General features: G+C 64.6%; 3 protein-coding genes across 8 annotated transcripts; all 3 read right to left on the bottom strand.

Moving 5' to 3' along the window:
• Positions 1 to 575: 575 nt before the first annotated feature.
• On the bottom strand, positions 576 to 8,251 carry VIL1 (villin 1). The gene is made up of 20 exons (XM_064451341.1): positions 8,069 to 8,251; positions 6,217 to 6,302; positions 5,944 to 6,018; positions 5,621 to 5,817; positions 5,229 to 5,337; positions 4,807 to 4,917; positions 4,508 to 4,710; positions 3,911 to 3,989; positions 3,688 to 3,786; positions 3,436 to 3,589; positions 3,227 to 3,327; positions 2,976 to 3,113; positions 2,648 to 2,806; positions 2,379 to 2,558; positions 2,118 to 2,263; positions 1,853 to 1,997; positions 1,370 to 1,558; positions 1,142 to 1,210; positions 822 to 959; positions 576 to 742 (listed from the first exon to the last, which is right to left on the bottom strand). Exons 2-20 carry the CDS (start codon positions 6,289 to 6,291, stop codon positions 629 to 631), a joined length of 2,481 nt encoding a protein of 826 aa, XP_064307411.1. The 5' UTR covers positions 6,292 to 6,302; positions 8,069 to 8,251; the 3' UTR covers positions 576 to 628.
• A 1,445-nt stretch (positions 8,252 to 9,696) lies between these two features.
• On the bottom strand, positions 9,697 to 15,972 carry CTDSP1 (CTD small phosphatase 1). Its single transcript, XM_064451340.1, has 7 exons — positions 14,975 to 15,972; positions 13,376 to 13,518; positions 13,044 to 13,145; positions 12,753 to 12,809; positions 12,142 to 12,234; positions 11,720 to 11,905; positions 9,697 to 11,596 (listed from the first exon to the last, which is right to left on the bottom strand). The coding sequence occupies exons 1-7, from the start codon at positions 15,039 to 15,041 to the stop codon at positions 11,468 to 11,470; spliced, it is 777 nt and encodes a 258-aa protein (XP_064307410.1). The 5' UTR covers positions 15,042 to 15,972; the 3' UTR covers positions 9,697 to 11,467.
• Positions 15,973 to 18,833: 2,861 nt separating this feature from the next.
• On the bottom strand, positions 18,834 to 25,539 carry SLC11A1 (solute carrier family 11 member 1). 6 transcript variants are annotated; one of them, XM_064451334.1, is made up of 15 exons: positions 25,381 to 25,532; positions 24,660 to 24,793; positions 23,824 to 23,946; positions 23,382 to 23,501; positions 22,474 to 22,580; positions 22,308 to 22,378; positions 22,131 to 22,198; positions 21,842 to 21,997; positions 21,545 to 21,703; positions 21,283 to 21,372; positions 20,988 to 21,107; positions 20,312 to 20,461; positions 20,161 to 20,234; positions 19,551 to 19,704; positions 19,266 to 19,463 (listed from the first exon to the last, which is right to left on the bottom strand). In XM_064451334.1, exons 1-15 carry the CDS (start codon positions 25,487 to 25,489, stop codon positions 19,350 to 19,352), a joined length of 1,749 nt encoding a protein of 582 aa, XP_064307404.1. In that variant the 5' UTR covers positions 25,490 to 25,532; the 3' UTR covers positions 19,266 to 19,349. The 6 variants fall into 6 exon arrangements, with proteins under 6 accessions (XP_064307403.1, XP_064307407.1, XP_064307405.1 ...); XM_064451333.1 differs by lacking the exon at positions 20,161 to 20,234 and having other exon boundaries at positions 18,834 to 19,463; positions 25,381 to 25,535; XM_064451337.1 differs by lacking the exon at positions 19,551 to 19,704 and having other exon boundaries at positions 18,834 to 19,463; positions 25,381 to 25,534.
• Positions 25,540 to 26,111: the final 572 nt, after the last annotated feature.

Genomic DNA, 26,111 nt, shown 5'->3' with positions numbered 1-26,111 from the left:
CTTGCTTGCCCAGGAACATGTGTGTATGTGTTCAGTGCCTCCTGGCACAAGCAAATCCCAGCCCACCCTCCCAGAGAGGTGTTGCTGCGGAGGACCCTCCAGCCCCTTTCCAGGTCCCCACGGTTCCCAGGGGACAGGGGGATACCTTCCTCCGCTCCCAGGGCAAGGACAAGTGATCCCTGGTGTCTGTCCCCAGCAGGTGCTGTCCCCACACGTGTGCCATCCTGTCAGCCTAGGGCTTGTTGCTTTTACCTTTGGTACCACACATATTTACTGAGGTTCTTGCGATAACAGAGGGAGCGGCTCCAGCTGTATATGGGACCTTTAGCCCCAAGCTGCAGCTCTCAGCGTGGGACTGGGGAGCCCTGGCTCCTTGGTGGGGGCAGCTTGTGCATCACGTCTGAGCGCAGGGGGGGTAAAGGAAGGACCCAGGGAAAAGGAGCTGAGGGTCCCTCTCTGTCCTGTCTCAGTGCCCAGTCAAGACCCATGTCCCCCTGCATGCCATCTCTGCCAAATAATCCCCACACCTGGGCTGAGCCCAGAGGTCAGGGGGAAGACACAGCCCAGCTCTCTGAATCCACTTTATTTAATAAAAATAACAAGCTGGTGTTGTCCCTGTGCTCCTGCCCTAGAAGAGTCCTTTGTCCTTCTTCAGCTTCTGTTGTTTCCACAAAGGCAGGTTGCTGAAGGTGGAGCGGCTCATGCCAAAAACAGCCTGGAAGTCCTGGTCGGAGAGGTGGTACTGAGGGAGGAGAGAGGAGGAAGAGATAATGCCAGGAGCTCCGCACAGTCCCCACAGCAGCCCCCCTGTCCCATCTTACCTCCTTCCTGCTGGGATCCACACCCTGTGGCAGGTCCTCAGCTGAGGTGTTCACCAGCACGTCGAGGGGCAGAGTCTCCAGTTTGTCAGGGAGGAGCGGGGTGGTGGTGGTGAAGACCTGCTGCCTGGATGTGAACTCCTGGATGGGAGGGACAGGGTCACATCAGGGGCTGCTCCAGGGTTGGAGTCACCAGGCTGGCTCCAGGTGTCCCCTCAGCAGAGGACATGTCCTTGCAGCTCCTCATGCCACCTGCCGAGGGGCCAGAGGGGCCTTCTGTGCCCACTTCTACCCCAGCCACCCCCTTTCCCTATGCCACTTACTGAGGTGAGCTGCTTGAGGCTGCCCTCATCCCCCAGCTCAGCTTTCAGCGCCTCATAGGATTTCTTGTCCTGGGAAGGGGACAAAAGCACTCAGCCCGTCGGCACAGGCAGGCATCAGGCGAACTGCTGCCCACACCCCAGAGATGTTGGCTGGGGCAAGATCCACATCTGGTCCCATCTGCAAAGGGCCCCCCCCTTGGCCTTTCCAGCCCCCCCCCAGTGACTCACAGCCCATTTGAGAGGGTCCCAGGCCAGGAACCAGCCCGTGAAGGTGGGGGGCTCATGGCCCTGCTTCACCACGATGATGGGGGTGTCAAGGTCTCTCCCGCTGGGGTCGCTCCGCAGGTACTCCTGCGCCATCACCGCTGCCGCCTCCTTCTCCGACTCATTGGCATCTTTCCCAATCCAGAAGAAAACCTGCAACGAGGCCGCTGTGTCCGCCACTGGGGTGAGACAGGGCCCTCTGGGGCCATGCCCAACCTGTGTTGGGGGCACACAGCGTCTGTCCACAGGGAAGGGCACCAAGAGTCCATCCTCAGCTATCCCTGGAGCACACGGGCTTTGAAAAAAAAAATAGTGTGGGGCCAGGGACATGGGGGTTTCCAGCCTCCCACCCCACCACCTCTGGCTGCTGCAGGTCCTCCATCCTGCCTGGGGACATCACCTTGTTGGATCAGAGGTGTCCCCCTGCCATGTGCCCCTACAGCTGACCTGGTCCCAGGTGTCAAGCAGATAAACATCATGTTCTTCTAGGTCATCCTGGGTGAAGTCTACAATCTCCGTGGCCAAGAAGGTGCCTGTCTTGTTGGAGCACTCAAAGAGTCGGGGGGACACAGAGGCATTCTCCTCCTGCAGCCTGGCAGGGGGCAAGACGACAGTGGTGGTGGGAACAGGGCTCATCCCGCTTGGGAACTGGTGGCCCATCTTACCCCCGAGGGTGGGTAGGGACAAGGGAGCCCCGGGCATAGGGCTGTACCTCTTGGTGTCAGCATACTGGGACTTGCCCCCCAGGGCCACCCAGAACTCAGGCGGTTCCTGTCCTTCTGCGATCACTAACTTCTCTGTCTTGGAGATGATGTCAGCCACTGATTTGCCCATCTCACGCTCATCCCCGCTGCAGCCCTGCCAAGCAAACATGGCTGCTCCATCACCAGACCCAGCCGAGGAGGAGGAAGAGGAGGTGGGAACATTTCTCTTGGGGGTGGCAGCACCCACACCAGTGCCCGGTGGTACCCACCTTCCCACACCACAGGTAGCAGCGGGTGGGAGTCTTGAGCACGAAGACATCATTGGAGTTGAGGGATGAGGCGCGGATGGGCACCTCGAAGGCCTTGGTGTTGTACTCATTGGTGCCACGCACTTGGAAGAGGCGGGTGGATGGTGTGGGCTCCTCGTTGCCCACCCGCAAGGTGCCACCCTGGGGGACAGGTAGAGACAGGAGGTCACCACCAGTGCCACAGCTACACCCACCTGCCTGCTCCCCACCCCGGGCAGCCCCACACTCACCATGTACACCACCATCTTGCCCTTGAAGATGGCCATCAGGTGGGCTGGCTCCTTGCCCATGGTGACACGGACCTGCACGGGCTCATTGTTGTACTTCTGGTCCAGGGCGACGGCTTGGTAGGCAGAGGCAGCCAGCTCATCCGTGCTGGCTTGGAGGCCCTAGGCAGGGTGGAAGGGGCTCAGCACCCACCACAGCCCCCTTGTCCCTCTTGGGAAGAGGGAACCCTCGTGCTGTTCCCATGGGGGTCACACACAGGGCCAGAGCACCCCCAGTCGGGGAAGGTGCCCCTGTGTCCCACCCCACAAGTCAGTGATCTGGGTTTCTCACCTGCCAGAGGTAGATGATGCGGTTCACCTTGGGCCCCACGAAATAAGTGTAAAGCACCAAGTAGCAGTCCCCACCGTAGAAATGGCCCAGCCACCTCTTCTCCACGGGTGTGAGCTCGAGGTTCTCCACACGCCAGACCTGGTGGGACAGGGATGGGGATGGGGACATGCTGCTGCCAGGGCTGGTGCATCCCCCAGTACAGCCCAGGGGATGCCCCAAGGGGGTTCCACATTCTGCCCTGGCCACCCTACCTCCACCTCCCCAGATCCGTCATCCACCATCTTCTGCTGGGCAGCCATCTGGGGTTTGGCGTGCAGCGTGGTGGCGTCAAACTTCACCTGCTCCACCTTGGCTGCAGGGAAGGGCAGAGGGCTGAGGACCATCCTGCTGGCTGTGGAGGACCCCACAGCTCCCCCATCCCAAACCAAGGAGTCCTGAAGCATCAGAAGGGGACACTCACCCACTTTACCCACGGTGTTGGTCTTGCCCAACCCTCTGGTCTGGTTGGGGACAGTCCATTTCTGGAAGAGCTGCCTGAATATGGTTGACTCGGACCCATCATTCTCTGTCTCCACGCTGGTGCTCTCTGGGTAGTTCTTGGCTTTGATGAAACCCTGGGGGGGGATTCGGACCCAGAGCATGGGCATGGGGTGCCTGGCACCCTGGGGAACAGTCAGGCCACCCCATAACCAACCCCTAACCCATCACCCACCAGTGCCCTGCTCATCGCCTGCTGCTTCTCCTCCTTGTTGGCATTCTTGCCCTTCCACACAAAGATCTTGAGACCTCCTTGATCAAGGATGTAGCAGTCCTTGGAGGAGGGGGACAATAGCAGAAGTTAGGCCTTTTGGCAGCTTTAACCCTTCAAAAGCTGATTTGGTGGGTGAAGCTGCCAAGGAAATTGGGCACCCCCAAGCATCCCATGGGTGACACACCTCATGCAGGAGCATATCTTGAGTCAGGGGTCGAGTTGCCACCTCCTGTATGACCAGGTTCCCACTGGCATTGGAGATGCTGGCAGTGGAAAAGAGAGGAGGAGGAGGAATTAGAAACAGGGCTGGAAAACTCCATCCCCATCCCCATCTTGGGGTGGCAGGGTTGGGTGCAGGTGTCCCCTCCCCATCCCCTTCCCCACCCTGATCATGGTAGAGGTGGCACTCTTGCCTTGCCATGGTGGCAACCTGGTTTGCAGCTTTGCCCTGCCATGCAGCTCACTCATGGCCATGAAGAGGGACAACAGGGTATCAGACATGATGGGGGTCACCCAGGGACATTGCCACTGTGTCCAAAGGTCACACTTGCACAAGCATCTTTCCATCATGTACCAACCCTGTTGGCACCAGGGACTCCCTTGCTCCCCCGGCATCCAAGGGACATGTCCCCACCCCTGTGGTGGCCTTGACCCCTCTTGGTGGCTCTTCATGGCGATGGGAGTTGTGGAACATAGCAGAGCTGAGTGCTGCGTCTCTCTGGTATCCTGTGAGATGCCTCTGTGGGCAACCCACCCCCACCCCCCCCCCCCCGCAACTCACTGGTAGAGCTTGAGGGATGACTTGAGTTTCTGGTCCACTTTGTCATCAGGGGTGGCTGCCTTGATGTCCCCCTTCTCACCCAGCACGTGCGTGAGGACCTGCATGAGCTCTGGCGAGGCACCCTCGTTCTCACCATCCACTACGCCCACCTTGGCACGGCCCCCACGCTCCCGGTCCCGGATGTCCTTGGCCAGGATCATTGCCTGCACCCAGAAGAGAAAGGGTCAGCCCAAATTGGGGAGGGGGTGGCCAGTCACCCCCTTCCTCCAGAGGGGGACCCTGGGACCCCCCAGCTGTACCTTCAGCCTCTCATTTTGGTTGCTCTCAGGGCCGTTCCACTGGATGATAAGCTGGCCCAGGTCTAGCAGGAACACGTCCCCCTGGTTGAAGCTTTTCCAGCTCATCTCCACCTGCAGTGGCATGGGATAGGGTGGGGTGGGGGGGTGGTCAAGCTGCAGGACACCTGGGTCCCTCTGGATCCTCAGCCTCCACCTGCCCTGGCTCAGTGCTAATGCCTCCAGCCTGTATTCCTCCTCCCTATCCCAAGAAGGTCTTTCTGGGGTGAGGTTGCTCCTGAGGTGAGGTGGCATGGTCCCACAACCACTCTGTCCTCTGCTTGAGGGCAAGTGTGTCTGGGAGGGGTTCTGGACTGATCTTGACCCCAGAGAGTGTCTCTACAGAGAGGTTGGTGGCTGGGGACCCCCTACACCCCATAACTCACCTCTCCTGCCACCACATTCTTCTTGCCCTTCACATGCAGCAGGCGCTGGACGTTGTAGGTGTTTGTCTCCACATGCTTCATGCCTGAGGCCACCCCACCCTTCTTATAGCTGGGGGGGGACAGACACGGTGTCAGCCCTGGGGCCCCCCTTCTTGCTGAAACAAGGTCCCCCTCCCACCTCTGTGCACAGGGAAGCCTTTGGGGACCCCCGTGCACCCACATAGATGGTAGATGGAGCGAGACCAGCTCCAGATCATCGTCCTCCTTCCCACACCCCACTGGGACAGGGCTGTCCCCGTCCCCACTGGGGATGTCCCCATGGGGGGCATGCAGAGGACTCCTCCCCACTGTTACCCACTGTGGGAGCAGGTTCCCAGGGGTGACCAACGTACATGAGTCCCTGCTTGAAGTAGGTGCGGAAGGTCTCACTCTCGTGGCCCTGCACCTCGCGATACTGCACGGCCACTGTGCCCAGGTGGTCATCCATCAGGGTGGTGTAGATGGCGGCTGCCCCCTGCTCATCCTGGCTTGACTCCTTGCCCAGCCAGTAGTGGATGTTGTAGCTGAAGCTGCTCCCAGTCTTGCGTGTCTGCAGGACACAGGTCCCCACTAGAAGAGCCCCCATGTCCCCAGGCCATCCTGGCCAGGGACACCACTCCCTGCACCCCAGCCTGCCTGGGGCAGAGCCCATCCCCGCAATCCCAGGCTGCCCTACCAACAGCAGGATGTAGCAATCCCCCTCGTAGAAGTTGCCATAGCTTTTGGTGGGCACTGGCACCATCTCCATGTTCTGCAGAAGGAAGGGAGACATCAGGACTGGTGGGAACCCCCCCACCCCAGCCCCAGCCACTCCGCTGCCCCCAGCCCCAAAACCTGGGCACGTTTAACCCTGGGTACTGCACTGAGGACACAAATAGGGGTAGTTTCCCTCCTGCATCCCCCCCCCAGAGAGCCCAGTGATGGGTGCCCAGGCTGTGCCCATCCCCACCTCGATTCGCCATATCTGGATGCCCGGCGTGGTCTTGTTGAGTGTCCTGCTGACTCTGGTGCTGAGCTCCACCATGGTGACGGGTGCTGCAGGCAAGAGGACCTGCTGGGGCATCGGCAACACCCTCAATAATGGCAGGCAGTATCATTAAGAGCTGGGAGGGAACCAGCCTGCTGTGCCATCTGCTGCCCTGCCCGGTCTGCAGCCAACCAGGCCATAAACTCCCCATCCAGGGCCACACAGGGGAAGGGGACACCCGGGGGCCAGGGCTGCAGGCATGCAAGTGGGGCTGCCATCCCCCTTGGCCTGGCTGGCACTGTGGCTAATGGGGGTTGTGCCAGGGTCTGTGGTGGGCAGGAGTGGGGTCTCCTGAGAACCCCGGTGCCCCGCCCGGTGCCCTGGCACGGGGCAGGGCTGTACAGGGCATTCCCAGCCCAGCAGCCACAGCTGGGTGACACCACTGCGCAGTGGCCTGCTCCTCCCCAGCACCAGCAGGAACCAGCCCTGCTCAGCCTGGTCCCATCACGGCTTGGCACAACATGGAGCAGCATAGCGTGGCCACTGCTGGCGGCCTTGCACACACATGCGTGTGCACACACCGACACGTGCACGCGTGTGCAAGCACATTCTGCCTGCTTCAGCCCCTGCCATTCCCAACCCCACCTCTGGATCCATCCCCCCCCAGACAGGGCACAACCCAGCCCCACAGAGGTGTTGAGTGTGCCAGGGCTCAGTCCGGTGCTGTCAGTGTTGCCCGCAGCCATCCCTGCTAGGCTGGCAGTGCTCACCAGCAAGCGGGCAGGGGGAGTCAGGCAGCTGACATTGAGCAAAGCCCCCCATGTACCCTGGCAGGGGGCTGGCAGGGAGAGCCAGCAGTGCCCAGTGGAGAGATCTCTGCTCCTCCAGACCCGCAAGACCCTGGCTGGTCCCGCTATGCTGCCCTGAAAGCACCCGCATCCCATCCCTCAGCTCCAGGGGGGTGATGTCCCCCCAGCGCAGCCCCAAGGTGGGGCACGGGTGGGCCCCAAGCCCCCTCCCCAGGCCACTGTAGTGCCAGGAGCAGTGGTGGCTGTAGGATGTGCTGCCCCTCCCATGCCCACCCTCCAGCCCCCCACCCCAGCTCAGCTCCTCACCTTCCCTGCGGACCTGGGCACAGGTGAGTGTACCTAGGCAAAGTGCTCAGGTGCCAGCACCCAGCAGGAGACCTTTGTCCCCTCCTGTGCCAGCCTATGTTCACCATATAAGGGCAGGAACAACCCAGAGTCAAGGTCCCCACGGCCCTCCAAGGCTTCACGGCGCCTGAAGAGCCCCGTTACTCATGGGGTGATTGCCTCCTATCAAGTGCTATTGCAGCACAGGGCAACCCTGGGCACCCTGTCCGCATGCTTGCTGTGCCCAGGGTAGTACCTGCTGCCCTTCCCAGGCCTGCTCCCCTCTTGGCCCTTGACACTGAGCCCGTGGTGATGGGGTTTGATGCCTGCCCCCCTCCAAAAGCTTTCCCAAAGTGACAGCAATGGGCTGAACCAGGCCGGGGGTGGGGTGAATGGTGTTAGCCACAAACATGGAGGTGCCCTGATGCCACAGGGCTGGGCTCTGCCACTGCCCTCTGCTCCCCAGAGCCCCAAACCCCCAAACCCTCCCAGCCATGGAGCACTAAACCCCACAAAATGTTTCCCAAAGTGTCAGCAACAGGCTGATGCCACAGGGCTGGGCTATGCTGTTGCCCCCCACTCCCCCAGTCCCATGGTGACGGGGTTTTTGGTGCTACCAGCTCAGAGCCACCAGCAATGCAGCATCATCTTCCAGGGACATCCCCTTCCCACCCCACATGTCATCATGTCCCACCGCCTACCTGGCACATCACTTCTCTGCCCATGGGACGGTCCCAAGGCTGTGCCACTCCCCCAGCTGGAGGCCAGACCCCTGCTCACTACCCAATGGGCTTTGCCTCCCCGTGTTGGGGGGTCTCTGTAGCCCCAGTCTTGAAGATGGGATGGGGCACGGGGCTGGGGTTTGGGGGCATGGGCCAGGGCATAGGATGGTGGCACGGCTAAGCCCTATGCCCTGTCCTATGCCCCTAAGCCCCAGCCCCCAGCAGTGGTACCTGATGGTGCCCTTGGTGCTGGTGGAGATGAGAGGGCACTGGAGTCCTTGCCCAGTGGCTCCCAGCCCCAAAGATGGTTTTGGGGGATGACCAGTGGGTACCTAAATCTGGGAGGTGAGGGTTTGCAGCAGCAGGCAGGCCCCAGGGCTCCCTGTCCCACTCTTATCTCCTCCCCAGCCCTGCAGGATTGCCGCAGCCTTATCTTGTCTGCCCTGCTGAGCCAGCAGCCCTGGCCACGAGCAAGGCAGGCATCACACACCCCGGCCACCACCCGGTGCCAGGCCTGGGCTGCAGTGAGCCCCAAGTCCTGCCTGCACTCCCCCAACCAAGGATCCCTGAAGTGACAACAATGGGCTGAAGCAGGGCGGGGGGGGGTATCAGCCACAAACACGAAGGTGCCCTGATGCCATGGGGCTGGGCTGTGTTGCTGCCCTCCACTCCCCTGGCTCCCAAAACCCTCCTAACCATGCCACCCAGCTCCCATCCCCTGTACGCCACGCCAGTGTCCCCTGTGGGACCCTTACCTGGGTGCAGAGGCCCCGGCAAGGGTGTTAGGCTGAGTTTTGGGTGGGGTGTGACACCCTGGTGGCCGCTCTCTGCTCAGTGCCTGTGTCCCAGGGATGAGCCTGCTGGTGTGGCACACGGGGTGTGGACCCTATGCCAGCCCCAGAGGGCTCGCCCCCTCCCTGGGCCCCCCAGATGGACATGCTGAGCTACTAACGAACTCAGTAATTAGTGTAGCTATTAGGGATGACAGACTTCATTAATGAGGGGAGGCACAGGGCCAATGAGGGCATGGGGAGGGGGCAGCTAAGAGACACACAGACACCCCCCACCGCCTGCATGCTGGCAGCAGGCTGCCCGGGGGGGTGTCACAAATCCCACACACCCCCCATGACCCCCAGTCTATGCAGGGGTGGCTGACAGCTTATTTGGAAGAAACTGAGGAGAAATAGAGTATCTGTAACCCCCACCTCCCCAAGCCGGGGGGGGGCAGTCCACATGGTAAATTCAGCCCACCCTGTGTTAAGGGGCAGGATACCCATCCCTGTGGCATTGGTGTCCTTTTCCCAGGAGGAGGGGGAAGGGGTTAGGATGGGGGTGCCAGGGCAGCCAGGGGGTGGGGGGCCTCCTCTGGAGTGTGAGGGTATCCCCTTAGCACCAGGCAAGGGGTGATCCCCCCCAACCCTGCAGCCCAGGGTACACCCCCAGCACTGACCTGCAGAATCTGCCCTTCCCAGGGGGATTTAGGGGTTCCGAGGACTCTTCACCCCCCCCACCCCCCCCAACACTCTGCACAGCTACTAGTGCCACACAAGTGGCACATGTCTATGCCCACGCATGCACACCCCCCCACACAGGACTACCCTTTCCAAGATGGTTTGACAGCTTTAATCACATGAAGGCACTTGGATCTGGTCCCCCAGCCCTCCCCAGCCCCCCCCAATGCTGCCTCTGGATGCCCGTGGACCCCCCTAAAGGTGTCCAGCGCAGGGGCTGTGCTCCTCAGGTGCTGCAGCACCCATAGGTCCTTGCTGGGCAGCGGGCTTCGCTGGTGCCGTTTGACTTGTCTAATATAAAGTGCTGAGTTCAACCCTCCTGGAGGGGCAGCATCAGGCCTGGGGCAGGCAGGGGTCCAGGGGGTTGGGTGTGCCACAGCGTCCTGCATCCCACCCTCCCTGCCATGGGGCAAGGCCTGGAGGCAGGGATGCAGGCAGGTCTGGGGGGACCCCTGCCTGTCCCTGGCACCCAGCGCTGGGAGAAAGGCAGTGCCGGCAGGACCCGGCCAGACAGCATCGGAGAGCTAAAACCCCTCACATCCCTCCCCCAAATACTGTCCCCCCCCACCTTCCCTGGCACAGCGGTAAAAAGGCACCCATGATTTTTTGGGAAACCGTTGCTTTTCCCCCTAAAAAGATATGAGACATTGTCCATATTGCGACGCTAAAAAAGGCCTGTTGATCTCAGCCGCCCCTCCCCTCCCCACCAAAACCCCTCCCTGAGAGCCCCCAGCCCCTCAAGGCCGGGGGACACCCTGGCACAAGCCCAACCCCCCAGGGGTCAGGGTAACCCCAGGCTGCAGGGAGGGGAGGCCTGCCGTGCCACCCACCCCTGCCCCAGCTGGGGGGCTGGGACAAGGCTGGCGGGGGGGCACACCAAGGCTGATATGGCAGTCCCTCCACCCCTAGGACTTGCAGCCTTTGGTGAAAAGTTGCATATGGATGGGGAGAGGGGTGCGTACCCCCGGCCCCCCCCGAAGGAGGGGACGCTCCTGTTGGTGACTGGAGTGGCTCCCACTGACACAGTGTAACTGGAGGGGGGCGGGGAGGCCACCAGACCCCCCCCTCCATGGGAAGAAACCGAGGTTGGAGGGGGTAAGTTAAAAGCACCCCCAGGCACACCCCTTGCAGGGCTGGGGTGGGTATGGAGACGTGGTGTCCCAAGGCACGTGGAGCGGGGCATTTGCGGCCAGGGCCTCAGCCCTGAGGCCAGGCTGCCCCCAAAACACACCCCCTAGGCGGGGGGCAGCAGAAGGCACGAAGGAGGGGTAGGGACATGTCCCCCCCCAAGGTGATGAGCTGCACCAAGGGCAGAGGTAAGGGTACAGTGGCGGCCCCATGCAGCAAGGCCAGTAAGAACCCCTGCATTTTTTGGGGGTTGTAAGGAGTTAACCCTTCTTGTGCCCTCCTGCAGAAAGGGGCCAAGGGGCACCAGCCCCCCCAGCAGGCAGAGTCTGGATGGGGGGGGTCCAGTCCCCCCCCAAAGGCAGTGGAAAGCAGCAGCTGCTGACCCCCCCCCCATCCCCACTCGGGGGGACACAGAGGGGAGAAGGACCTGAGAACTGTTTTGGGGAGGGGAAACGCAGACTGGGCAGGATGGGACAGTGGGGGAGGACCCCCCAACAGGTCCCCAGCACAGCAAGGCAGCGGGTCACCCACAGCCCCTCCTCCTCCGCAGGAAGGGGGACACCCAGTTCCCTGGTGGGGGCACCCACATCTCCCACCACCAGCAGGCAGGGAGCACCCGCGCCCAGCGGGGCTGTGGAGGCCGATAGGGGGGGCACACCAGGCCCCCCCCAAAACAAGGCACCCGGCTGCCACGGCAGTGCCCCCCACCCCGGCAGCACCCGGTGGGGTGGGGGGGCCACTAGCTGTTAGTCCGCTGCTTCTTGAGCACTGCGTACACGTCTTCCACCTTGCTGAGCCTCTCGAAGAAGGGCAGCAGGTCCAGCAGCTCTGTGTCCGCCATGTTATCGAACCAGGAGGCCACCGGCACCTGCGGGCAGCGCAGCCGGCAGTGTCTGAGGGGGGGCCCTGCCACCTCCCCTCCATCCCCTCTGTCCCCCCCCGCCCCTCCCCTACATGCCCCCCTCCCCAGCCTCACCGCAGGGGTACGTACAGCGTTATCGGGGTGGAAAATGTAGGATGCGGGCGAGTTGTCGACAATGATGATGCGGCGCAGGTCACGGCCCAGGCGGCTCAGGTCCTTCACGTAGTTGCCGCGGTGGAAGACACAGGATTCCCGGAAAAGCCGCGCTCGGAAAGCCCCCCATTTATCCAGCAGGTCGGCCACAGGGTCTGCATACTGCAGGCACGGGTGGGGGGGTCACTGGGTGCCCACCCCACGGTGACGATGGCACCCAGCTCTCCACCCACGCCACCTCACCCCGTGCCTCAGTCTCCCTGGCCAGCGCCTTGGAGGCTCAGGCAAAGGACAAGGGGCCAGTGATGCCCATGGGTGGAGCAGGCACGGGGAGTTGTGCCACCCCAGGGGTGGCCGGGAAAGGGAGGGCATTGGTGGGGGGTGGTGGTGGCACCCACCTTGGCCAGGCTGGCGGTGAAGAGCACACACTCGAAGAGCTCGCCCATGCGCTGCAGGAACTCATCCACGTGTGGCCGCTTGAGCACATACACCTGCAGGCATGGGGCAGAGGGCAGCGCACCGCCGGCAGCAGCGACCCAGCCCCCAGCCAGCACGCCTATACACCCACCCCGGGGGACCCTCGTGCCCCTGGTCCCACCCAGTGGCTCCCTGCTGGGCAAGGGGGGCAGAGGGCTGCCCGTGCCCTGTGCGTGGGGGCCGCCCCACGTGGGATGCGAGATGCCACGGCCCTGCCGGCACGTGCCGGGCGAAGCATTCAGCCAGCTCCGGAGCCAAGTAACCGAGAACAGGCTGACTGCCCAGACCACAGCCTATCCTGGATTACTTGAACCCAGGGCCGACCACTGCAGGAGTGCACTGTGCCAGGGCCCCTCCACACCTGCCCACCCCATTGGGAAGAGGGGCACCCACCTCTGCCCCCCACGGTGCCAGCCCCGGCACCCTGACGCCCCCGACTGCCCCTCGGTGCAAAGTGCTGGAATGGCTCCCAGTTCCCAGCAAGGGGGCAGAGGGGGCCATACCCCCCGCCCACCAGGCCCCCCCCCATTACCTGGTGCATGATGCCATCAATTTCCACGGGAATGATGAAGTCGGCGTTGTTCACCGGCTGGGGAGGGCACAGCAGGGTCAGTGCCAGGCAGGCACCTCCTGCCCAAACGCTGCCTGCCCTCCGCCCACTCTGCACCCCCTGCCCCCTAGCAGGAACCCCCCCCGTGTGCTCCTGCTGGGAACCAGCAGGGTGCTGGTTACGGGTGCCCGGGTGCTGGGCAGCACTTGGCGGGGGGGGAGAGGCAGAGTGGGTGGGGGGTGTGGGGCAGGAGAGGGCCGGGGTGTCCCCCACCTTGAAGGAGCTGTGCACCAGCGTCTCGTCCAGGTCGATGACCACGCACAGCTTACTGGCGTCCTGCGGCTTTATCTCAGGCAGGAGGTGTTTGACAGCAGCCTGCAGGGAAGGGGGTGTGGGGGGGGGGGGCACAGGCAAAGCCAGGGGTCAGCAGGGTGGCGAGGGGCACCCCCTCTCCTCCTGCCCACCCAGAGGAGGGATGGGGGTGCGGGACCCTCTTTCACTCCCCATCCTGGCACAGGGGAAGCACTGGGGATGGGCAGCTCAGCCCCCCCCCCAGCCCCGATGCCAGGCTGGAGGTGTGGGGGGTGCCTGGGGGCGGGGGGTACCTTGGGCAGGGCCCCATTCTCCTCCACCAGCAGCGGGGCGCCGGTGGTGCCAGTGCAGGGCTCCCCCTCATCGCGGCACAGGCAGCAGAAGAGGGACTGGAGGATGCTACGGCTCCGCGGCTTCTTGGTGGGGGCCTGGGTACCTGGGAGGGGTGGAAATAGAGGTTAGAGGGCAGGGGCACCCCCGGTGATCCCCCCCACCCCAGCACAGTGGGGAGGGCGGGTGAGCCGGGTTCAGGGCCTTGGTGCCGGACATGGGAGGTGCTGGGGGGCTCCCATGGAGCCCCCCACGCCCTTATCATCCCCCAGCACCCGTCTGGCCGCCCTTCCTGCCCCGCCAAGCGCTGGCGCCAGGGCAGCGCCACCGACGCGAGTGTCTGGAGACCACCCACAGCCCCTCGCCCGGGTGTGTCTCTCCTACCCCCACGGGTGACCCCTGTGGGCCCCCTGCCACGCTGCCAGAGACCCTACAATAACAAAGCGGGTCCTGCCCCGGGTGGGAGCCGGGGACACTGTGGCACCGCCCGGGGGGGTCGTGGACCCCCGGCTCGTCCCGCTGTCCCACCGCGGGGGGCACAGACCCACACGGGTGGGTGGCCCTGTGGGCGTGGCCTCGCCGGAAAGGCGGGGCTTACAGCCTTCTTTTCCCCGCCCCCAGCCTGGTCCTCTTTTCATTGGCCAGCTCGAGCGTACCGGAGGCGAGAAACCAATCAAGACGAAGTGCCCACCCCTGAGCGCCGTTCCCGCAGCTCCCATTGGTGGAACTGGGGGAAACTGAGGCAGAGGGGCAGCTCCTGCCCGCCCCGGGCGCCGGGGGCAGCGCGGCGGCTCCAGCCCTTTTCCCACCGGCCCCGCGGGCTGGATCCTTCCCTGGAGCGGGAGGGGGGCTGGCCTGGGCCCGCAGCCGCAGCTCCCCCCCGGTTGTGCCTCCCAGCAGCCTTGCGGGGGGCGCCCCATGGAGGGAGCCCGTAGGGCAGGAGCTCCCCATGGGGGCCCACGCTTGTCGCGTCCCCCGTGTGTCCCCCCCCGCCCCGGCCCTGACAGCTCCCCAGGCCACGGCAGCACCCCGGCATCGGGCGGCGGGGCGGGCAGCGCTCGCCGCCAAACCCCCCGCGCGGGGCGGAGGGAGCGCAGGGGCCGCGGAGACGCGCCCCGGGCTGCAGCGGGGTCCCCGGGGCTCGGTTCCCCCCCCCCCCGCCCCTGCCTCAGTTTCCCCACCGGCGCTGCCTGCATCCCCCCGCTCGCCTCCGGAGGAAACAACGCAGATACGCCGAGCGCCGGGGCCCGCGCAGCGGCCCCGAGCACCCCACGGTCACCGACGGGGCTCGGGGCGCGCGGGGGGGAACACGGGGCACGACCCCCCGCGCCCAGCCGGCTGCAGACACCCCCGCTCCCTCCAAACCCCGCCCCCACCCCAGACCCCCGCGCATCCCCCTCCGGCCCTGGAGCAGCGAGACGCACTGGGCAGGCTGAGACCGCCCGCAGCTCATCACACCCACCTCCCTCCGAAAGCAGACCCCCGCCCCGCAGGCCCCCAGCGCCCCCCCGCCCCTCCGGTGCGGGAGAGGACGCCCCCCCCCCCCCCCCCCCGCGCGTTACCTTTCTCCTGCAGCGGGGCGCTCCCCTCCTCCCTGCTAACCTGGGCGATGATGGACTGGTGCTCCATGGGCGCCGGGGGGGGGGGGAGGCCCCCCCCGGCGCGGCCCCCGGGGGGGGAGGCGGGGCGGGGGCGGTGGCGGCGCGGGGCGGCGGGCGCGGGAGCGGCGCCGCGGAGGAAACTTTGTTACAACATGGAGTTTCCTCCGCCCGGGCTGGGGCTGCAAACATGGAACCCGGGCGCGGTTTCAAGGAACCCCTTAAAAGGGCAACGTCGGGGAGGGGGGCCCTTCTTCCTCCTCCTCCTCCTCCCTCCGCCTCCCGGCACCCGCCCCGCTATGGAGGAGCGGGGGGTCCCCGCCGAGCTGCGACCCGGACCGGGGGTGCAGGAGGTGGCCGTCTCTGGGGGAGAGGGGGTCCTAGCGCCGCAGGTTTCGCTAGGAATCATCCCCACCATACGCCATGGTGGTTCTACGGGGGTCCCCGCCACCCCTCGGGCTCCCCCACACCCCCCCCAGCTCAGGGATAATGGAGAGGGGGGGTCAGCCCTGCTGTCACCCCCAGGTGTCAGCCCCCCATCCGGCTGACAGCCCCGAGAAAGGAGGGAAGTCCGTCCCCTCCGCAGCCACCCCCGGCACACGAAGACCCCCTCGCCATGCTGGGTGTCCCCTGCAGCAAAGCCCCCCAGGACCCAGTGGCTCCAGGCGGTGCTTGGTGGGTCCCCGTCCCCCCCAGGGGACACGCTCCCCATTGCCAGGGCAGGCCAGCACACAGGGCACTGGTACTGGGTGGGGGGGCTGCACCGGTAACTGCCTGCTGGTTTATTTCTTTCTTCCCTCTGTCTCCCACAATTCCTTAATTATTTGGGGAAATTATATACATATATTAACAACATATATGATTTCCCCTGCAATTCCTCCCCTCCTGTCTTCGGGAGGATCCAGGGCTGTTTCCAGTTGCTCTCCAAAAAGCCACTTTTACCAGGAACCTGATGATGCACCAACCCCCTCGGGAAAACTCACCCCCACCCCACCCCCCGCCATTCCCCCCCCACACCGGCGCCCCCGGTGCCTCCCCTCACCCCCCGCACCTTCCCTGCCTGCGAGGCCTGGCCGGGCCCTGCCAGGGCACCCTTGCACCACGGTGCCTGCAGGCAGCATCTGGCCCTGGGGGGCTCCTGGGGACCATCTCAGTGACAGGAGATGCTTGTGCCCTCTATCACTGCTGCCCTTGGGGCAGAGCAGGTTGGAAATTCCCCATCTGAGCTTGTCTGGGGTCTTTCCACCTCTCCCAGCTGCAGTTTGGGAACTGCGGTTTGGGCTGAGATTGTCCTTTCGGTCCGGGGCGGGCACCAGAGGCACTGGCAAGGCAGTGATGCCCAGGGCGGCACACCCCAGGTACCCCGCTGCCCCTCCGGCTCCCCGGGGCTGAGCCCTCTCCATACGGTGGCAGCAGCCCCTGGGGAACAAGCCTGGGAGGGGACCCGTCCCTGCTGCCAGCGTGGGGCACAAGGGGAAACGACACCTGCCTGTCGGGACCTCTGCTGGGAAACGGGGTCCCTGCGTCCTGCTCCCTTCCCAGCCCCTCATCTTGTGTTACAGAGGGACAAAACCTGCGTGGGACATGTAGGATGCCCTGTGTCCCCTGTCCCTTGACCCCTGGCTTTCATGACCTTGCAGGGCCAAGCCAGTGTCAGGAGGTGCCCCCCTGAGGAATTAGGATGCTGTGGGGCCAGTGGGACCAGGCAGGCAGCGGAAACACTGGCAGAGCAAAATCCAGGCAGCTGAAACACTGGCAGAGCAAAAGCCAGTTCACACCTGCAGCTCCTGTGCTCCCAGCTCGGTGTGGGGCATCCCAGCACCATGTGGCAGTGACCAGGCTGTGGCTGGGAATCAGGACACTGCGATCTTCCACACCCTCCGCCTGCTCTGCCTGCGGGCAGCAGCCAGCCCCATGCCTCAGTTTCCCTGCCCCTCTGCAACATGGAGGCACGGGGCTCCCCTGGCCAGGCAGCTGGCGCTGTCTCCCTACCTGGTGGAAAGAACAAGCTGTGCTTCCTCCGCTCCTATTTTGGGCTGGCATGTGCCTCTCTTTTAGCCCAGGAGGAGCAGGGCATGATGCCTGCCTCATCCCCAGCAGGCTGGCTGGGCTGGGCTGCCAGCGGGCGCCAGGGGATGCTGCTCACTGTGGGGACGGCTGCGGAGGCCGCACACTGTCTGCACCAAGGTCCCTGTTCCTCTGGCCAAATCCTGCTCTTCCCGATAAGCCCTGTGCAGGCAGCAGCCCTGGCTCAGCCAAGCCCTGCCTGCTCTCTAATTAACGTAATTAGGAAAGTCTCCAGGCCAGACACCTGCAGCAGCAGCTGGAGCATCGCCTCCAGCTTCGTGGCCTGCTCAGGAGCAGATCAGGCAGCCTGGGAGCTCAGGCGGATGTTGTCCCCAGCCTGGGGCTGCCGGACAGGCTGGAGACACAGGCCTTGTGGGGTCAGGGGCCTCGTCCTGCGCCCCCAGGCAGGAGTGGGCAGCTCCCAGCTGGACACGTAGGCTGTGGTGTGAGGGCACAGAGTAGAAAGTCACTGGTCTCCAGCCAGCGGGCACCGAGGCACCCCTTTGTGCCAACCCCCTGCCCCCAAGCTGAGCTCCCATACGCTATCTCCTGTTCTCTTAGCTACCTTGGGCCCTGGGAGTGCTGCCCCACCAAGCGCTGCCCCACGGCCGGGGATCTGGGGCTGGCCACCTCCTGCCGAGAGCTGGGCCCGGCCAGGTGCCCTCGGTCTGGGGGCGCCCCTGGTTGGGGGTCCCGCGCAGAGAAGGGCGCTCCCCGCAGGCACAGCCCTGGCGACCCCCAGCCCCACGGGAACAGACCGTGCAAGCAGAACACCCTTTGGGGCTAGACCCGGACCCTGCACTCCGAAGAACCCAGCACCCCCCAGCTCCGCGCCCGCTGGGGACGACGCCGACCCCCCACCCCCACCCCCACCCCTTCCCCGGCCACCCCCAGTCCCTGGCGGCTCCCCCAGCCCCGTGCTCCCGGGCAGGGGCACCCCGGGCTGGTGGCGTCCCTTCCAAGCACCGTGGTGGGGGAGCGACCCCTGCTTCTCTTCCTCAGAGTTGGTGGCACTGCCGGCGACTGGGGTCGGCTGCGCCCCTTGGGGGGGGATGGGACACCCCGCCTGTCGGTGGGCCCCACCGCTCCGGCTCCTCCTTCAAGCAGCCCCAGGCTGGGCCAACGCGGAGGCAGGGGGCAGGCACCGCCCCACCCCGGCCGGCATCGCCCTTTTAAGGAAGGGGACATTCTTCACATAAACAAGAGCGGCCCCCGGAGCGGTGGGAGGGTCCCCTCCCGGGGGGGGGGGGGCGCGGGGGGCGGGGTCTGGCCCCCCAAATTCCCCACCACCACCCCCGGGCCAGTCTGGTTTGGGAAGGGGGATTTTGGGGCGGGAGGGGTGTTGGGGAGAGGGGGGAGCCTTGAAACAGCCAGGGAGCGTCTCGCAAGTGCGGGCCGCGGCGGGGTGCGAGGCGCGGCGGGACCCCCCCCCCACCCGGGGTGCGGGGCCAAGACCGACGGCCGCCCCCGGGGAGGGCCCGAGTGGCCCCGCATCCGCATCCGGCGGGGCCGGCGGGCGGGAAACCGGGCATCCGGGGCGGGGAGGGCATAGTGGGGCCCCCCACATACCCCCTCCCCCCGGGGGGAACGCGAAGGGTTGGCGCTGAGCTCCCCCACGCCCCCCGGTCACGCGTGGGTGTACCGACCTCCATCCGACCCACTCCCAGCCGGGGGCTAACGGTCCGACCCTGGGTATTGGGGAGACCGTTGGGGTCCCCTCCCCGCCCGGGGCCGCGCAGCACCAGCGAGGCTGAGGTCAGGTTACAAACAGGCCATTTACCAGCCCTGTCCGTGTCCTCCCCCCGCCCCCCCGCAAGTTTCGGAGTCCCCCGTGGGGCTCCGGCAGGGCCGGGGGCTGGGTCCGGCCCCGCCGCCCCGGGCGGCGAGGGATGGTTAGCGGTCCCGGGAGGTGATCAGCGGTCCCGGGCGGCGATTAGCGGTCCCGGGGGCCGGCGGCTCCCGGCGCTGATGAGGAGGGGAGGGCTGCGGGGCCGCTACTTCACTGCAGCCTCTGTGCCGAGGGCTGGGGGCACCTCCCGCGGCCCCCCCCCCCCCGCATCCAGCCTGCACCAGTACCCCTGAATTGGGGGGGGGCTTTTAAAACTCGGGGGAGGAGGTCTGCCCGTCTGCTAACCCCTTCCTTGCCCCTTCCTTGCTGGGTGCATCTCTACCCAGAACACCATCCCCAGGCTCGGTCTGGTATCACACCAGCGCCCGGTGCAGGGGACCGTGCTGGGCAGGGATGGGGGACAGTAATGGGGGATGGGGTTTGTCACTGGGCCCCTGCCAGGGCCGGCGGGTCGATGGAGATGCCAAAGCTGAACCGGTTGTGGTGGTTGCCCCGGGCCAGGAACTGGGCTCCGTGTGCAATGCTGCACGTCCAGATCTGCCGGGGTAAAGAGGGCAGGTCAATGGGCACCCACTGGGACACCATCCCCTACCCGGCCACCCCTTCCCACGGTGCCAGCCCTACCAGGTAGATGACGAAGGCCACGTAGGCGGCCAGCAGCAGGCCCAGGGGGATGTAGTACCCCAGGCCCTGCAGTGTGGGCAGAAAGTCCACCACGAAGTAGATGTTGATTGCACAGACCAGCCCTGTGATGAGGGTCATCAGCACCTTCCCTAGTCTGCAGGCAGGGGAGCGGGCATCAGCACCAGGGCAGAGCCCCCACCCCGTGTGCCACTGGGCACAGCGGTCTGGGGGATCTGGATTTGTAGGGGAGCAAGACCCCAGCCGGGACACCTACGCACCCTGCAGCCATACTACATCCCCGATATGGGGCTTAGGCATGGGCTTTGACCACCCTCCAAATGCAGGGCTGGCAGTGCCAGGAGGATGCTGAGGACCCAGAGGTGTCTGAGGGGGAGCCAGACATGCCATTGGGATGAGGGTGGAGAGGGCAGCGATAGGGTCTGTCCTGGGCACACGGGAATGAAGATGCCCCCTCCTGCCCCCCTAGTGCCATACACCAATTGCCCCAGCAGCATGGTTTGGGGGGCAGGATGGGCTGAAGGGAAGGTGCCTACAGCAGGGGTGCCCTGCTCTGCCCCCCCCCCCCGCCTCCCCCTGCCCTGGCACTCACAGGCCATTGGTGAAATCCTGCATGAGTGGGCGCAGGCTGGTGAAGGTGAGGACGGGCAGGACGGCGAAGGGCAGCTGGAAGAAGAGGGGAGTGAGGGGGGCACAGCCACCAGGTTGGGGTATTGGGGGGCAGGCAGTGCCCCCCACCTTACCAGGATGCTCTGCAGGACATTGAGCAGGTCATTCATGCCTGTGAGGTGGCTGACATCCTTGAAGGCAGCCACGAAGACAGTGGGCAGGATGGCAAAGGAGCGGGTGAAGAGCACCCGGGCGAAGCGGGACCAGCGGAGCTGCAGGAAGCCCTAGATACACAGCAAAACCTGTGCCCTTGCCTCTTGCTATGCCTGGGGCACAGCACCAGGGTGACCCCCCCCCAACCCCTGGCTCAGAGGGACATGGGGGGCATCACTCCCTCCTCTGTGCCAGGGTGCTGGTCTGACCCTTGCAGGGCTGCTGGGCCCCACTAGGTGTCACCTCCAGCTCATTAAGCAAACGAGCTCATTAGGGAAACACTGCATGGGGGACTAACAGGGTGTCTCTAGGAGGGGTTGTCACAGTGGATGGGGGTGGCTGTGCAGCAGCAATACTTGGCTTTGTACCCATACCACTTCCTAGGGACGGGGGACCCTCGTGCCAGCAAGCTGCCACCCACAGGGTGGGCAAAGCCCTGTGCCCAGCTCCCTGCAGGAATGTGGGGCAGTTAACTCTGCCAAATCCCCCTGGGGAGGGTGTGCTACCCACAGGACCCCCCACCCAGGGCCCACCTGTGGTTCCTCTCCCTCCCAGCAGCTCACTGTGGGGGTGAGGGCCAGCATCTCCATCCCTCACCTCCATGACGAACTGCCCTGCGTAGGTCCCGGTCATCGTGGAGCTCTGTCCTGCTGCCAGGATCCCGATGGCCCAGATGTATAGTGCCACCGCCCCGAAATAGCAGCCCAGGATGACACCCTGTGCAGCGACACTCCTATGGGGACCCCAAAGCGTCCCCCACCCTGGGCACCCCATTGGCTCTGGGCCTCCCGGTGGGGTCGTGGCAGACCCCGGACCCAGGGGTCAATGCAGGGGAGCACTACGTCCCAAAATGGGTACAGATGCCCGCTGAGCACAGCCCAGGGCTGCTCACCCCCTGGTAGATATCCACAGAGACTGTCTCGTTGTTGGCAGGGAAGATGCCAGCGTAGTGGCTGATGCTGCTGTTGATGCACTTGTTGTGCTGCAAGGCACGGTGGGCACAAGTGTGACGTGGGGGCCACCTGGCAGCCCCACAGATATGGGGGTGACCCCCCTCATCCAGGGGATGAGGACACCCAGTCTCCAAGGGATGCTCACCCTGCCCATCTCCACAGCCGGGCACAGCTATCACCTCCCTGTGGGGTGACACTCACCACGTCCTCATTTCGTTGGTGGTAGAAAGCCTCGCCGAAGACAGCCATGACAAAGAGGTTGATGAGGAAGGAGATGAATAGGGCCAGGCAGGACTCGGTCAGGAAATACATGTTGGCCTCCTGCACGGCATCCTTCTTGGACCGGTCGATTGCCCGTGTCTGGGCATGGCAGGTGATGTGGGTGTCACGAGGCCAGGTGAGCACCCCCTGTCCCACAGCCCCCCAGGGCTGGTCCCCCCTACATGTCCCCTAAGACACCCCAGGGCGGCAGTGCCCATGGAAGTGCCTTGGTCTCACCTTGACCAAGGAGGAGTGGAGGAAGATATTATGGGGCATAATGATGGCACCGACGATGCCCACGGCCTGGAGCAGCTCCTCTCGCCCACAGCCCGGGCAGTAGGGCAGGAAAATGCCCTTCAGCACCTCCGCCTGCCCCGGCCTCACCACCACGTACTGGGGACCAGTGGAAAGGGGCACTGTGAGCTGGCACCTGCCCTGCTGCAGCCCAGTTCCAGCAGGGTTGCCCCCCAGGGGTCCTCTGCCAGCACCCTGCAGGAAAAGGGGTGTTCCCAGCTACCCCCTTCACCTCGTAGCCGAAGGTCAGGGCCATGATGGTAATGAGGAGGCCGAAGAAAGCCTCCAGTTTGCGGAGCCCTAGAGGGGTTGAGAGACAGGGTGCAACAGAGTGAGGGACACTGGTGCCACGTTGGCACCAGGGCTGCCCAGGCAAGCACCCCCTCTGTCCCGCAACCCCGGCACTCACCGTACTTGTCAAGGAAGAGGAAGAAGAGAGTGTCCACAATGGTGATGAGGACCCCACCCCAGAGGGGGATGCTGTGGGATGGCAAGGGGGGGGTCATAAGCCATGTCTCCCTTGGCAGAGCAGGGTCTTTGAAGGGGCTGTGGGGCTCCCTGGTGGGGTGGCTCACCGGCCGGCCGAGAGCAGACTGAAGGCAATGGCTGTCCCTATCACCTCCTGCATGTCAGAGCCGATGATGGCGATCTCGATCATGAGCCAGAGCAGCACGCGGGGCACCTGGAGAGGCCAGGGCACGGTGAGATGCCTGAGCCTGCAGGGGGTCTTGGCCCTTGGTAAGCAGGCATGACCTCCAGGGTGGAGACCCCTGTCCCTGTCCCCAGGCTGTGCCAGGCCACCCAGAGCAGCATGGGGACCCTGGGAGGCCCCCTCCCAGCTTCTCTCACAACACAATCACAGGGTGCAAGATGGATCCTAAATCCCAGCCTGCTGCCCCTCCCCACCCCTGCCCCAGTGGGAGCTGAGGATAGGACCCAGCTGCCTGGGAATGATGCTCTCGGGGAGGGTCCCAGGGCAGGGGGACGTATCCAGCCCGCCTTTTGGGGACCTGTCATTCAGCCAACATCTCATCACTCTTTCACCCCCAACAGGATCCTGCTGCCTAGACAAGACCCCTAGTTCCTCCCCTCCTTTGCTATGTGAGCCCCTTGAGCCCCCCCAGCTCCCCACACCAACGTGCCCAGGCTTGCCGCGCGTCTCGGCTGCGCGTCGCTGCCCTGACGCCCAGGCTCACCCTCCTGGGGGATGCACTAACGTGTCCCCAAATTGGACCAGGACTCCAAGGCATCTGGTTCCCCCTGTACCCCCATATCACAGTGGTGTGTGGGTGCTGGATGGGTGGCACCAGGGCTGGGGTGACTTTAGGGAGCTCCTGGGAGAGGTAAGGCTCTTGCAGCATCTTTCTGCTCCTCTCCACCCCCAGACACTCCTGCCTTCGCCCAGTCCCTGTCAGGACCACCAGCCCAAGCGTGGGGTCCCCTCAGGCTGTGGACCCTGGGGCGACCCCCCACGGCTGCTCACCTTGGGGTAATAGAGGTAGCAAATCTCGCTCAGGTCCTTCCCCGTCACTACACCCAGCCGGATGGCCAGGCGCTGGCACAGGAGCCCCAGGACGGTGGCCCACAGCAGCACCCACAGCAGCTGGGGGGGCAGGAGGGAGGGAGGCAGCTGGTGCTGGGCAGGATCTGGCTGCCATGGGCTCCCAGTAAGGTTATCAACCAGCCCGAGGACACGGGGAAGGAGAAGCCCAGAGGGGCCGGAGGTGGTCCCCAGACTAGGCAGAGGGTGGCCCTCCAGCGCCCCCAGGTGCCCTCCTCCAGTGTCATTGGCCCCCCCATTCCCTTCCCGCTCCCTGGGCTGGTGAAGCTGTCTTGCCATGGGGCTGGGCAGCCGTTGGCGCAGGAGAGGTTACGAAATCTCTGGCTGCTTCCTGACTGTGGGGCCAAGGGGGCCCAGGGCTCACCTTGAATCCTGCCACTGCCCCACACTGCAGGTCGGACTCCACGTTGCCCGGGTCCAGGTAGGCGATGCTCATGAGGAAGCCGGGGCCGGTGAAAGCCCAGAGTTTCCTAAAGCTGAAACCGGTCTGGGGCGAGGCAGTAGGTCAGAACAAGGAGCTCTCATTTGAAAGCTGTGTCTCCCAGTTGCACTCCCATATCCCTTTAGCTTGTTGCTTGGAAGACCTGTGCTGCCTGCATGGGTGCGTTTCGCACACAGAGGACTTTTCTCCTGCCTGCTTTGGGGAGGGAACCGCTGCCCCCAGCCCCTCTCCATTAGCAGCAGTGCTAGGGGAAGCGAGGTTGGACAGCGATTTCAAGGGGCATCCTGGGGCTGTCAGGCACTGTTAATTGCAACTCGTGGGATCCCATTGCCGACGCCTGCTTTTACCGCCCCTCCGGACAGGGAAACCCCCATTGCTTCCCCTTCTCCCTTCCATCTCCTGGGGCTGGCCGGGGATGGGGGTGCTGGCAGGGCACAGGCAGCCTGGGGGAGCCCTGCTGGGCTGGGCATGGGTGGCCCAGGACAGGGAGCCTGGGAGGTGTGTGAGCAGCAGGGTGATCCCTGTGGCACCTCGCCCTGTGCCTCAGTTTCCCCATCTAGAAACCTTTAAGCATGGAAACATCCAGCCTGGGGCTGCAATTTGCCTGAGACAGGTCTGGGGACACTGAGGTCCCCAGGACATTTCCCAGGCACGTCTCCCAGTCCCCTTTGCCTCCCCACCTCAAGCTCCCTGCAGTACTGGGCCCCACCCCGTCTCTGCCTGTCCTGAGACAGAGGTGGCAGCCTGGCAGCACCTACCCCACTGCCCTTGGGGATGCTGATGAGTTCATCCAGGTAGGTCTGATCCCGGGTGCCAGGGTGCTGCGGGGGCAGGGGGCTCCCACCGGTGCCGTAAGTCTGGGCTTGGCCTCGGTTCAGGGACCCGGTAAGGCCTGGGGGAGGGGGGAGGAAGAGGAGAAGGGGAGGTGGCAGCCCACTGGGGGACAAGGACACCGGTGGGCTGGCAGCCCTGGTACTGGCTTCTCCCCAGTCCCACCGGCCCCTGCCTGGTGAGCCCAATGAGGGATGAGCCCCATTTTTCCAGGGGGGCCGTGAAGGTGGCTCTATGGGGGCTGTCAGTGGCTATCCAAAGGGACTGGATGCCGCCTCCACCTCAGGTGTCCCTAAAAACCCCTGATCCCAGCCCAATCTTTGCCAGTCCAAGATCCAAGTGCGTTTCTGGGCAGGAGGGACAGGACAGGACCCTGCTCCTGGTCCTGCTGCTGGGTGGGCACAGAGTGCAGACAAGAGGCTGATACTGGTCCCAGTTCCCCCCACACCCCGCCCAACCATGTCCTGGGAGTGTGGGAGAATCATGGGTGGGCTTGGGGAAACAGAGGAGGCAGGTGGGGAAACCAGGACAGGCTGGGGGAGAGAGTGCCCACTGTGGGCGGGCATGGGGAGCAGGGCCAGGGGTTCTGGGACACAGGGAAGGGGGTCTAGGGGAGAAAAGGAGGCGTGGAGTGACCCAACAGCTCACCTGGCTCCAGTGATGCCGTGGCTGGGCCCAATCCAGACATGGTGCTGGGGAGCCCAGATCTCAACACTGGGTACAATGCCTGCTTCCCAGCTTTTAAAGGACCCCCCATTCCCCCCCCCCCCCGAGGAGAAGGAGGAGGAAGTGCTCCTTCCCCACCCGTTGACCTGGGCTGGGAAAGGGGCCCTGCCTGGTGGGGGTTGGGTGACATGAATGCGCACGGTCTCAGTTCCCCCACCCTGTGCTAGGAGGGGGGCACCCAGAGCCTCTCTTCCCCTTGCCATGCACATGCACTTGCAAACATGGGGCATTCACACCAGTGCGCCCAGGGGTGTGGGAGTATCCTCCACTGCATGCCAGGGGTCCTGCTCCTTGGGCGGTTGAGGGGACAGGGGACAGGGTCCCCCAGCATGGGGAGGGAGGGCTGGCCCCATAGGAGTAGGGGAAAGGCCAGTGGAGTGGGAGCGAGGAGGAAGCAGGCGTGCATTGCACAAGCTCGTGAGGAGGTCAAAATGCACCCTCAGCTTCTGGGGCGGAGCGCCCAGCCAGGCAGGCTCTGCGGCACAGGGTGCTCACGCCACCCCTGGGTGGGGGGACCCTCACCCCAAAGGTGGGTGCTCAACATCATGGTGGGTCAGCCTGCTCCCACAAAAGTGGGGCACCCCATCCCCAGGACCCTTGTGGCTGTGGAGGAGGGAGGAGGAGCACCCCAGCTGCAGCCATGGGTGGCTGGG

This window comes from Phalacrocorax carbo, chromosome 5, assembly GCF_963921805.1.
Source record: "Phalacrocorax carbo chromosome 5, bPhaCar2.1, whole genome shotgun sequence".
NCBI classification, from domain to species: domain Eukaryota; kingdom Metazoa; phylum Chordata; class Aves; order Suliformes; family Phalacrocoracidae; genus Phalacrocorax; species Phalacrocorax carbo.
The sequence above is the reverse complement of the archived record's forward strand: the minus strand, read 5'-3'. Positions and strand labels throughout refer to the sequence as shown.